The 13,427-nt window shown below is 42.1% G+C and overlaps 1 protein-coding gene across 4 annotated transcripts in view; it reads left to right on the top strand.

The window, feature by feature from the left end:
* The window catches only part of PORCN (porcupine O-acyltransferase), a 52,376-nt gene that overhangs the window by 11,396 nt on the left and 27,553 nt on the right, over positions 1-13,427 (top strand). For all 4 annotated transcript variants that reach the window (XM_040324237.1, XM_040324238.1, XM_040324236.1 and 1 more), the window contains exons 5-6: positions 482-663; positions 10,975-11,105. In XM_040324237.1, coding sequence (XP_040180171.1) covers positions 482-663; positions 10,975-11,105 — 313 coding nt within the window. The remainder of the gene's footprint in view (positions 1-481; positions 664-10,974; positions 11,106-13,427) is intronic.

Below are 13,427 nucleotides of genomic sequence, written 5' to 3'. Positions count from 1 at the left end.
TTTTAACTAGATATGTTTATCTTAACTGGCAAGGCAGGATCTCTTTAAGGAATTTATATGCTTTTGCTAATCACATTTGATAAACTGGTAAATAAAGAATTGATCAAAGCAAACCTATAATTTACCCATTCAGAGCCAAGTGACAATATCAAAACAGGTAGGATAAGGAGACTATACCTACCTCTGTGTATTATCTGCTGCTTTTTTGGCTCACTGGAGGCCCATGCAGAATCATTGCATAAGTTTTGATCCACATTGGGTTGGAGCTTACACGGGACTATATGGCAGTAAATGAGCCTGGTAACTGACCAGTCACGTGCACCTCTATACCCAGATGTACTTTTTTTGGAGGCTCTGATGTGTGCAAAAGGTGGTAGTGTAGGTGAAAATATAATTCACTCTATTGAATTGACTAAAAACATCCCATCCCCTCTTTTTTTTTTTTTTCTCTCTCTTACCATGTTTTTTTTACTTTTTATAGGTGCACAAATGATAGTAGCGATGAAGGCTGTATCTCTGGGTTTCGATGTGGACCGGGGCATCGTCCGCTGCGTTCCGTCTCCTGTAGAGTTCATGGGATATGTCTACTTTGTTGGCACTGTCATCTTTGGGCCTTGGATCAGCTTTACCAGCTACCAGCAGGCCTTAAATGGGCAGAAGTTGGTGAGGAACTTTAAAAAGGGAAATTGGCATGGGGTGACTGGCCGTAATTCATTGGAACCTGTGAGGGTATGGCTGATGAGTTATGGGAGCTTCTGTGGCTGACTTGGTACAATCTTAGGGCTGTTATCCTTACCCTGGCTTTGCTAACTGGACAATCAGTGACCCAGAACATATATGCAACCAGTAAAGTCTAAAAGGCCTAATTACTAACCTGCATACTTGGTCCAGGTCTGCAACTCGCTAGGTAGCATAGCCAGTGTTGGGGAATTGTTCTGGCATCCAAACAAAATGATGCTCAAATTCTTACTCAGACTGGTAGATTTATTATCATCAACTATGCACAGGGTCAGTCAGTGATGCTCATTACTTAAACAGACAATTTTTATGTTCCTTTTATACCTAATTTATGTCATACATCTGATGACCATTATCTCATTGTAGAGCTGCACAATTAATTCTTAAAAAATTGTGATCTCGATTCAACCCCCCTGACAATCTCCAATGCAGAGTTTGCCAATTCTTTCATATAACAAGCAAGAGACTTTATCTGCTCACTCAGCTGTCAAAAGAAAATATTCGGGCAGTCTGCCATTGTAACTAATGCTTCCTTCTTAGATCAAAGGGATAAACTTCTGTGTGTGTAAAGAAAAAATCTGGGCAGTCTGCCAAGTTTGTAACAACATGAAACATTGTAACCAACTTCCTTAGTAGGGATGAGCCGAACACCCCTGTTCGGTTCGCACCAGAACCTGCGAACGAACCAAAATTTTGTGTGAACATTAGAACCCCAATAAAGTCTATGGGACTCGAACGTTTGAAATTTAAAGTGCTAATTTTAAAGTCTAATATCCTAAAACGTGTTTGGGGACCCGGGTCCTGCCCCTGGGGACATGTATCAATGCAAAAAAAAGTTTTAAAAACTGCAGTTTTTTCGGGAGCAGTGATTTTAAATCCTTCAGAAATGACACTTTGTGCAAGGATAGTTCTAAGCACGGGAAACAAGCGCTGCTTTACATGCTGACTTTACACACCCCCTAGGTACAAAATTTAAAGGAATATTTCACTTTTATTGTTTCACTTTAACCCCTTCCCTACCGACGCATTGTAAAATGACGTCGGCAGGAACCCTCCCTCGATCCGGGTGGACGTCATATGACGTCCTGTGTTCCCAGGGCGGGTGCCCGGCGGCCGCGATTGCCGCCGGGCACCTGCGATTGCCGGTGATCACGGCAGGAGTGTGGATCTGTGTGTGTAAACGCACAAATCCACCTCCTGTCAGCGGTGAGGAGACCAATGTGTGTTCCCAGTACAGAGGAACACACATCGGTCTCCTCCCCTTGTGAGTCCCCTCCCCCCTACAGTTAGAACACACCTTAGGGAACATATTAACCCCTTCAGCGCCCCCTAGTGGTTAACCCCTTCCCTGCCAGTCACATTTACACAGTAATCAATGCATATTTATAGCATTAATTGCTGTATAAATGTGAATGGTCCCAAAAACGTGTCAAAAGGGTCCGATGTGTTCGCCGCAATGCCACGGTCACAATAAAAAATCGCAAATCGCCGCCAATACTGGTAAAAAAATTTATAAAATAAAAATGCCATAAATCTATCACCTATTTTGTAGACGCTATAACTTTTGCGCAAACCAATCAATATACGATTATTGCAATATTTTTTTACCAAAAATATGTAGAAGAATACGTATCGCCCTAAACTGAGGAAACAAAATGTTTTTTTTTTTTTAAATTGTGATATTTATTAAATAAAAAAGTAAAAAATATTGGACTAGATTCAGAAAGAATTTATGTTGGCGTATCTATTGTTACGCCGCGTAAGTTCTAGGATGCGCCGGCGTATCTTTTTTCTGTATTCATAAAGCAAGATACGCCGAAATTTGGCTAAGATACGACCGACGTAAGTCTCTTATGCCGTCGTATCTTAGTTGCATATTTACGCTGGCCGCTAGGTGGCGCTTCCGTAGATTTACGCATCGAATATGGTAATGAGCTAGATACACCGATTCACGAACGTAGTTGCGCCCGGCGTATCTATATACGTCGTTTGCGTAAGGCGTCGGACCGGCGTAAAGTTACCCCTGCTATATGAGGCGCAGGCAATGTTAAGTATGGACGTCGGGACAGCGTTGAATTTTCCGTTGTTTGCGTAAGTCGTACGCGAATAGGGCTGTGCGTAACTTACGTACACGTCGTAGGCAGTGTTCGGCGTATCTCTAGCCGATGTGATTTTGACGCATGCGCACTGGGATACGTCCACGGACGGCACATGCGCCGTGTGTTCGGCGCCTCATTTACATGGGGTCACGGATCATTATACTAAAACACGCCCACCTCCTTCCTATTTTGAATTAGGCGGGCTTACGCCGGCCCATATACGCTACGCCGCCGTAACTAAAGGCGCAAGTTCTTTCTGAATACAGTACTCGCCTTTCTAAGTTACGACGGCGTAGCGCATATGAGATGCGCTACGCCCGCCTAAAGATACACAAATATATCTGAATCTAGCCCATTGTGTTTTTTTTTTTTTTTTAAATTGTCGCTCTTCTTTTGTTTATAGCGCAAAAAATAAAAACCGCAGAGATGATCAAATACCACCAAACGAAAGCTCTATTTGTGGGGGGAAAAAAACATAAAGATTTAGTTTGGATACAGTGTTGCATGACCACGCAATTGTCATTCAAAATGCAACAGCGCTGAAAACTAAAAATTGGTCTGGGCAGGAAGGGGGTGAAAATGCCCTGTATGGAAGGGGTTTAGCATTATTAAAATCACTGCTCCCGAAAAAACGCACGTTTTTTAAAAAAAAAGTTTTGCATTGATACATGTCCCCTGGGGCAGGACCCAGGTCCCCAAACACTTTTTATGACAATAACTTGCATATAAGCCTTTAAAATTAGCACTTTAGATTTCTCCCATAGACTTTTCCAGGGTGTGCTGCGGCTTTTTGAATTTGCCGCAAACACCCCAAATTGTTCGCTGTTCGGCAAACAGGCAATGTTCGAGTCGAACATGAGTTTGACTCGAACTCGAAGCTCATCCCTATTCCTTAGAGCAAACTTTTGTGTGTAAATGCAGGAAGTTTAACCACTTAAAGTCCAAGGGGCAGATCCACGTAGCGCGGTGCATCTTCCCGCCGGGCGTAGCGTATCTAAGATACACCACGCCGCCGTAACTTTTTTTTTTTTCAAATCCACAAAGAATGCGCGCCGTAAGTTACGGAGGCGTAGTGTATCTTTGGTGGCGTAAGGGCGCGCAATTCAAAAAGATGTGATAGGGGCGTGTTTTATGTAAATATGTCCTGACCCGACGTAAACAACGTTTTTTTAACAGCGCATGCGCCGTCCGTAGGGGTATCCCAGTGCGCATGCTCGAAATTAAACCGGAACAAGCCAATGCTTACGACGGTGACGTCATTCTACGCAAATCCCTATTCGCGAACGGCTTGCGCAAACGACGTAAAATATTCAAATTTCGACGCGGGAACGACGGCCATACTTAACATTGAGTACGCCACCATATAGCAGCTTTAACTATACGCCGGAAAAAGCCGAACACAAACGACATAAAAAAATGCGCCGGCCGGACGTACATTCGTGGATCGCCGTAACTAGCTAATTTGCATACTCGACGCGGAATTCGACGGAAACGCCACCTAGCGGCCGGCGGAAAAAATGCACCTAAGATCCGACGGCGTACTAAGACGTACGCCTCTGTCGGATCGATCCCAGATGTCGTCGTATCTTGTTTTGTAGATACAAAACAAAGATACGACGCGGGAACTTTAAAATTACGTGGCGTATCAATAGATACGCCGGCGTAATTATTTTGTGGATCTGCCCCCAAATCTTTTTCGGACACTTGTTTCTTAAATTAAAATCAATTTTTTTTTTTTGCTAGAAAATTACTTGGCACCCCCAATCATTATATATATTTTAGCAGAGACCCTAGGGCAGTGATGGCGAACCTTTTTGAGCCTGAGTGCCCAAACTGCAACACAAAACCTAATTTTTTTTTGAAGTGCCAACACTGCAATTAAACATGAATACCAAGGTTTTCGTTTAGAAAAATCAACTCGTACACTTGTCCAAACTAATTAACAGCTTTTGTTTTAAAAGAAAAACACAATAACAGAGCTTTCTATTAAACATTTTTTTTTTATTGAAAAAGAATCTCAACAACTGTACTTGTGCATGTATTTTTGGATAAGGATACATTTGCAGATCGCTGGTAAAGATGCCTTTGCTGATCGCTGGTAAGGATGCCTTTGCTAGGCATTTTCAAAGATGGCTTTGCTGGGCATTTCCAAAGATGGCTTTGCTGGGCATTTTCAAAGATGACTTTGCTGGGCATTTTCAAAGATGACTTTGCTGGGCATTTTCAAAGATGGCTTTGCTGGGCATTTCCAAAGATGGCTTTGCTGGGCATTTCCAAAGATGGCTTTGCTGGGCATTTCCAAAGATGGCTTTGCTGGGCATTTCCAAAGATGGCTTTGCTGGGCATTTCCAAAGATGGCTTTGCTGGGCATTTCCAAAGATGGCTTTGCTGGGCATTTCCAAAGATGGCTTTGCTGGGCATTATTAAAGATGCCTTGGTAAGGCATCTTTAAAGATGCCATTGCTGGGCATTTTTAAAGATGCCTTGTCTGGGCATTGGTAAAGATTGGTAAAGATGCCTTGGCTGGGCATTAGATGCCTTGGCTGGGCATTGGTAAAGATGCATTTGCTTACACAAGGGATAGAGATCTACAATGCTGTGATGGGTACAGGCACAGTATACTTTGCATAGCTAAAAGACATTATTGTACATAAGCAGAGGATGAGTCTAATGATCTATTGCTGGGCATTATTAAAGATGCCTTGGCTGGGCATTGATAAAGATGCCTTAGCTGGGCATTGGTAAAGATGCCATGGCTGGGCATTATTAAAGATGCCATGGCTGGGCATTTTTAAAGATGCCATGGCTGGGCATTTTTAAAGATGCCATTGCTGGGCATTTTTAAAGATGCCTCGGCTGGGCATTGGTAAAGATGCCTTGCCTGGGCATTATTAAAGATGCCATTGCTGGGCATTTTTAAAGATGCCTTGGCTGGGCATTGGTAAAGATGCCTTGCCTGGGCATTATTAAAGATGCCATTGCTGGGCATTTTTAAAGATGCCTTGGCTGGGCATTGGTAAAGATGCCTTGCCTGGGCATTATTAAAGATGCCATGGCTGGGCATTATTAAAGATGCCATGGCTGGGCATTTTTAAAGATGCCTTGGCTGGGCATTGGTAAAGATGCCTTGCCTGGGCATTATTAAAGATGCCATTGCTGGGCATTTTTAAAGATGCCTTGGCTGGGCATTGGTAAAGATGCCTTGCCTGGGCATTATTAAAGATGCCATTGCTGGGCATTTTTAAAGATGCCTTGGCTGGGCATTGGTAAAGATGCCTTGTCTGGGCATTGGTAAAGATGCCTTGCCTGGGCATTATTAAAGATGCCATTGCTGGGCATTTTTAAAGATGCCTTGGCTGGGCATTGGTAAAGATGCCATGGCTGGGCATTATTAAAGATGCCATTGCTGGGCATTTTTAAAGATGAATTGGCTGGGCATTGGTAAAGATGCCTTGCCTGGGCATTATTAAAGATGCCTTGGCTGGGCGTTGATAAAGATTTGGGATGCTTTTGCACAATTAATGTGATTTTTGCTGTTGTATGCATGCTGATAACTTGTCAAACCTTGGCTCATACGCCGTTAGTTTGAGAGCAACACATACAGCACTCAAATCATCTGTTAGTTTATTTCTGGCATCACATTTGATATAATTCAATGCTGAAAACAGCTGCTCACAAGCATAGGATGACCCAAACAAAGTAAGGAAAGCAATCCCAAGTGTTTTCATTGCCTTAAAATTATTTGGCAGAGAATTCCACACTTTAAGTATTTCATTTTCTGAACTAGCAACTGTGCTGTCTTTGGTCATCCCTTCACACTCCATCTTTTCAAGTGTGGCACGCAGGTCAGAGAATTTATTTTTCCAGATAGAGCTTTCTTGAAATTCCAGTAGCTCCATTTCCAAATTTTCTAAATCTAACCAGTGTAAGCAGGAAAGATCAAGTTCTTCAAATTTGGCTTTATCTGGAGAAGTAAGAAAACTCAGGGTTGTTTCCATCTTACGGAACTGTACAAATCTGTTGCCAAAATTCTCCTTTGCAACTGCTATAATGCTAGAAAATTCCTTGTAGATTTCATGATGGTTTGGATTGTCTGTAAATGTTGTAGAATTTTCCAAATGCATTTTTAGATTGGGAAAATATTTCAGCTGCCCACTTTCAAGGTCTCTTTCAAAAACCTGCAGTTTTCTCTCAAATGTTCTGATATCACAAAACATTCTTTCTGCTGTTTTCCCTAAACCTTGCAGTTTTTTGTTCAGGACATTGAAGTGTATTGTAAAATCAGTAAAAAACATGAGATTGGTGAGCCAGGTCATATCAGTGAGCTGTGGATATTCCTGCCCCTTGTCATTCATAAACAGCCTAATTTCATCCAAGCAGGCTACAAATCTCTCCAAGACCCGTCCTCTGCTTAGCCATCGTACATTATTGTACATAAGTAAAGTATTATACTGTGCCTGTACCTCATCAAGAAGTGCTTGAAACTGTCGAAAATTAAGAGCACGAGCCATGATGTAATTCACCATTTTTGTGACATCCTTGAGGATATCGTCTAATATTTTGCTGCTTTCCTTGGCACAAAGAGCTTCTTGATGTATAATACAATGAAATTGAATGACTGGGTGCTTTGCTTCTTTGACAAAAAACTGTATGAAACCAGATGTTACCCCCACCATGGAAGGTGCCCCGTCACTAGTAACTGAAACCACTTTTTCTGGCCTTATGTCTTGTGAGACAAAAGCCTCCATCACAGCATTGTAGATATCTATCCCTTGTGTTCTTCCAGGCAAAGACAACAGTTTCATGAGCTCCTCTCTCATGGTGTCACCAACAGCATAACGCAAAATTACTGCTAGCCTTGCATGATTATTTATGTCTGTGCTTTCATCCAAGCACATGGAGTAACAGGCTGCCTTTTGTAAGTCAGTGGTGAGCTGCTGACTAACATCACTTGCCATACGCAGGACTCTATCTTTAACAGTATTTCTGCTAAGTGGCATTTCAGAGATTCGTTGCTTAATTTTGTCCTTGTTTGGAAATTCATGAAAAAGGGAATTACTCACAGCCAACATGGCCGTTTTGATAAAATCGCCATCAGAGAGGGGCTTTCCATGTTTTGCTATGCACAGTGAAATTTCAAAGCTGGCATTTGCCAGATAATTTGTTTTAGAAAGATAGTTGCAAAAACTACGATACTGGCAGTGATATCTCTTCAATTTCCCATCAAGAAACTCTTTTCTTTCAGCTACACCAAGTTCGGCAACACTTTTGTGGTTGGTATCAAAATGACGTTTGACACTAGATGTGCGAGATACCACACTTTCACTACACAGAACACATAACGCTTTCCCATTGCGTTCAATCACTCCAAATGACTGTGTCCAGGTCTCTTGGAATGATCTTCCACTATCTGTTTTTAATTTTGCTTTTTTTGATGTACTCATTTTTGGTTGTTCATGTCTACAAAAAACACAAAATGTATAAAATAAGGATGGATGAAGCACCCAATACAAATCTATCCCTACCTACCTATACCAAAAATATTATTGCAACATTTCACAAAAAAGGTAGAACAACTCACGGTTTTGTAGACAGATATACATCGTCCAATATCCTGTGAAACAAGAAGTCGCGCTGTGCCGCTGCTGACACCGCTATGCTGGGTCTGGAAGCTGCTGTAGATTCTGAATTGCAAAGAAGAATCCCAAAGAGAGGGCTGTAATGAAAAAAAAAAAATGTTTTCATTGTTGTCCATAGGGACACAGGAAACTACCATAGCCCGGGGGCCAGATGTGACCCTTAGCAACTTGCGTTTCTGTAATGTAGACAGATATAAGCTCAAATCGTCCAATGTCCTGTGAAACAACAAGGCGTGCTGTGCCGCTGCTGACACCGCTCTGCTGGGTCTGAAAGCTGCTGTAGATTCTACAAGAATTGCAAAGAAGAATCCAAAGGGCTAAAATGAAAAAAAAAAGTGTGTCATTGTTGTCCATAGGCCAGGACACAGGCCCAATAACAGCAATGAGGGGGGTAATATGTTTGCAAAGGACACCTAGACCCAATAACAGAAATGAGGGGGGTAATATGTTTGCAAATGACACCTAGGCCCAATAACAGCAAACATATTACCCCCCTCATTGCTGTTATTGGGCCTGGGTGTCATTTGCAAACATATTACCCCCCTCATTGCAAATGACACCTATGCCCAATAACAGCAATGAGGGAGGTAATATGTTTGCAAATGACACCTATGCCCAATAACAGCAAACATATTACCTCCCTCATTGCTGTTTTTGGGCCTAGGTGTCATTTGCAAACATATTACCCCCCTCATTTGCAATGAGGGGGGTAATATGTTTGCAAAGGACACCTAGACCCAATAACAGCAATGAGGGGGGTAATATGTTTGCAGAACAAAGTTTCCCAAGTCAGTCAGCAACTGTCAGAACACCCACCAGCGAGATTAGCTAAAGTCATTGTTCAGCAAAATTTTACATTTTAGATTGGGTGATGTTAGCAGGGCAACCCATAATAGACGTCATAAAACGACCCAGGTATCCCATGTCTAAATAGTATTCGAGTAATAAGTATTCTTACTTTTGTCTGCAGCTGAATCAAACTGCGCAATGAAGAAGAAAGATGGCTTCACGAGTCTTGCAGCTCTTTCCCGCCGCGCGTCTTCTCCTCATGCTCCCAGTCACGCCCAGCAGCACGTCAGGCAGTGGATGATCTGAGAGCTTTCATTGGGTAGCAAGCTTGCACGTGACCTCCGGGCGCTCATTCTAAGTTACGCCCACTCGGACACGTCACCGCTAGCACAGGGTAGTGTGGGAAATGTAGTTTCTAGTTGCGGTTTGACGATTTAATTTTTTTTCTTTGACATTTCTGCATTGTCACCGCGTGCCCACCAAAACAGCTTGCCGTGCCGGGAGCGGCACGCGTGCCACGCGTTCGCCATCACTGCCCTAGGGAATAAAATGGCAATTGCTGCAATATTTTATGTCACACTGTATTTTCCCAGCGGTCTTTCAAATGCAATTTTTTGGTGAAAAAACACATTTCAATTAATAAAAAACGAACAAACGAAGTAAACTTAGCACAATTTTTTTTTTTTTATTGTAAAAGATGTTACGCCTCGAGAATCGTGATCTATCTTCTAAGCCAAAAAGTTGTGATTCTCATTTTAGCCATAATCATGCAGCTCTATCTCATTGTAATAGCATTTAATTAAAGGTGACTTCCAAGCAAGTATGGGGAAAAAAAAAACACCCGTTTTTTTTTTGTTTGTTTTTTCAAAAAAATCTTAAAATAAATTTTAAAAAATTGCATTTTTTTTAATATATTTTTTAATACTCACCTGAAAAGGGCAGTTGCTATGCGGAAGTAGCTCTTCTGCCTTTTCTTTCACTGCGGTGGATCTTCTGCCTCGTCCTCCGTCGCTGTGTCTTCTGGTGAATGAGCCACGCTGCCTTCTGGGAACTGTCTGTCACAAAGCGCCGCTCGAGTCGCACATGCGCAGTAGGAAATGGGCAGTGAAGCTGTATGGCTTCACTGCCTGTTTCCCCTAGTAAGGATGGAGGCACCAGGACTGAGCGATCGCCGTCGGGGGACCGACATCACAGGACAGACTAGGACAGGTAAATGTCCTTATTAAACGTCAGCAGCTACAGTGTTAGTTACGGAGGCGTAGATACGTTACGCCGGCCGGACAGATACGCTCAGGTATCTGAATCCGACCCACACTTTTTTGAGAAAGAGAAGCTGTGGAAATTATGAAAATTGCACAGAAGGAGCCGAAAGCTTTGAGCCTGACTGCATACTTAAATGTTTTTTGACAGAAAGACCTGCTTCTGTTTACCACTGTAACCAGTCAGTTTTTTTGCTTTTGTAATGTCAGCGCTGGTGTGATAGACAGCTACTTGGCTTCCAAGTCAATGTTTTTCTGAGTTCTAATATTTTCTAGTTTGGAAAATGAAGTCCAGTGTTTCATGAGGAATTACATTTTTGCATGTTGTTTTTGTGTCACTCTCGGTAATGTCAAGTGCCTTATTGCCCACAATGCACTTTGCCTGACCCAGCCCTGCACTTTCTACATTGTGGCTTGTCCTGATTCTGTTCTCCTTGTGTTTTGGTACAGACATTCAGCTGGTTTCGCCGCGTGCTGCGCAGTTTGATTCTGAGCATCTTCTGCCTTCTGATGTCTACTTGCGTGTCTCCGTACCTGTTCCCATACTTCATCCCTATCTATGGAGACCGGCTGCTGAGGAAGTAAGTTTTTTTTCCTTTCTCTTTAAAATTGTATTTGTATTGTATTATATGAGAAAATGTAATCATCTCTGCCCATGTTCTGTATCTGGATCCCTCTGCTAGTCTTCAGCTGGAACTGTCTTCTATTCCCAGTATCAGCATTATTTTTATGTCCTGACGCTGCTTCTTCTCCTCCCGTCCTTATCCCTCCTTCTACCTTCCTCCCCATTCCCATTCATCCCTTTTCTAAAAAAATAAATAAAAATGTTACATTACAAGGATATCACGCTCAACCAACAACCGGAAGTGTAATAAGATCATACAATCTGATTCAAATAGTGTACCAAAAATAATTACAATTGTGACAGAAGTTTCACAAATATCGGTAAGATAAAGGTGCATACAGTGGCTAACATGTCAGCATTACAGTAGAACATTGAAAAGCAAATATATCCTGCCTATATACTATCTTGAGCAGGCAAGGGGAGTAATCAGGGATAAGAAAAGCAAAATTGGAACAATGTGGGATCATTTGAAATAACAGAAGTAAGATGACCAACTGATTGGATTATAGTGTAGGTTAAAAGGAGGAGAAGAAATGTCAGATTGGAAGAAGAAAGCAAGAGAAGAAATGAGAACTGGGTTGTTGGGTCAATCCCATTAGGGGACAGGGAAGCACATTTTTTACCCTGGGAGGGAATTAGGGCAATATAAGACGAACATAGAGTGGGAGGATAAGTCCACTAGGTAGTGTCACACGAAACATGTCTATGGTACGGGGCGGAGGGAGGTTATCTACCTGGGAGTAGGCATTTAGATGAGACTTGGATTTAGGTGTCCGTGAATGTGAAATCCTGCCATGATCTCCAAGTCTGCCTAAATTTCTTTTATGAGTTGTTTAAGGTGGATGTGAGATCCTCCATATTTAGAATTTCATTCACTTTGGAAAACCATAACATTTTCGAGGGGTGGTTGCTAGACTGCCTACTTGAATTTGAACACATGCCTAAACTGCGTTCAGTAGATGAATGGTCAGGGAGAATTACGATAGGTCTCTGTCATGTGTAGGAGACACGCTCCCGGTTTGTCACTAAAGTCCATGGAGGTAAGTTATTTAATCGTATCTGTGACTTTTTTCCAGATGTCTGGATCTTTGAGCATTCTCAGAAAATGTGTGATATGGTGCCCAGTCTTCCTTTCTGATCCTTCTTTATTCTCTCCCATTCCATTATCTCTGACCCTTCCTTATCCCTTCCTCCCATTCTCTCTCATTCCATTATCTCTGACCCTTCCTTATTCCTTCCTCCCATTCTCTCCCATTCCATTATCTCTGACCCTTCCTTATTCCTTCCTTCCCATTCCATTATCTCTGACCCTTCCTTATCCCTTCCTCCCATTCTCTCCCATTCCATTATCTCTGACCCTTCCTTATTCCTTCCTTCCCATTCCATTATCTCTGACCCTTCCTTATTCCTTCCTCCCCCATTCTCTACCATTCCATTATCTCTGATCCTTCCTTATTCCTTCCTCCCCATTCTCTACCATTCCATTATCTCTGATCCTTCCTTATTCCTTCCTCCCCATTCTCTACCATTCCATTATCTCTGACCCTTCCTTATCCCTTCCTCCTATTCTCTCCCATTCCATTATCTCTGACCCTTCCTTATGCCTTCCTTCCCATTCCATTATCTCTGACCCTTCCTTATCCCTTCCTCCCATTCTCTCTCATTCCATTATCTCTGACCCTTCCTTATTCCTTCCTTCCCAATTCTCTACCATTCCATTATCTCTGACCCTTCCTTATTCATTCCTTCCTTCCCATTCCATTATCTCTGATCCTTCCTTATCACTTCCTCCCCATTCTCTACCATTCTATTATCTCTGACCCTTCCTTATCCCTTCCTCCCATTCTCTCTCATTCCATTTACTCTGACCCTTCCTTATTCCTTCATTACCATTCCATTATCTCTGACCCTTCCTTATTAATTTCTCCCCATTCTAGCCTCCATTATTACCTTTCCATTCTCTCTGATTCTTTTTTTCTTTCCTTTTTTTTTCTGTTCTTTGTCGTTTCCTCTTTTATTTCCACATTCTTTACTTTCTATCTTCCCTCATCTCTTTTAATTATTTTCTTCTGTTTCTTATTGACATGCTCTCCTGACTCTCTATTTCTCTTATGTGCCCTGTCTGTATATCCTATCAGGTAGGTAACAGAATCACTAAAATTGAACTTGCATTATCCTATGGCGTTGGTCCCTCACTAATAACTACCAGCAACATTTTGACCAGCAATGGGATGACTTCCACTAGTGATAACAGAAGCTGAATTTCAGTAGTTCTGCT

This window comes from Rana temporaria, chromosome 9 (genome assembly GCF_905171775.1).
Source record: "Rana temporaria chromosome 9, aRanTem1.1, whole genome shotgun sequence".
Lineage (NCBI taxonomy): Eukaryota > Metazoa > Chordata > Amphibia > Anura > Ranidae > Rana > Rana temporaria.
The sequence above is the reverse complement of the archived record's forward strand: the minus strand, read 5'-3'. Positions and strand labels throughout refer to the sequence as shown.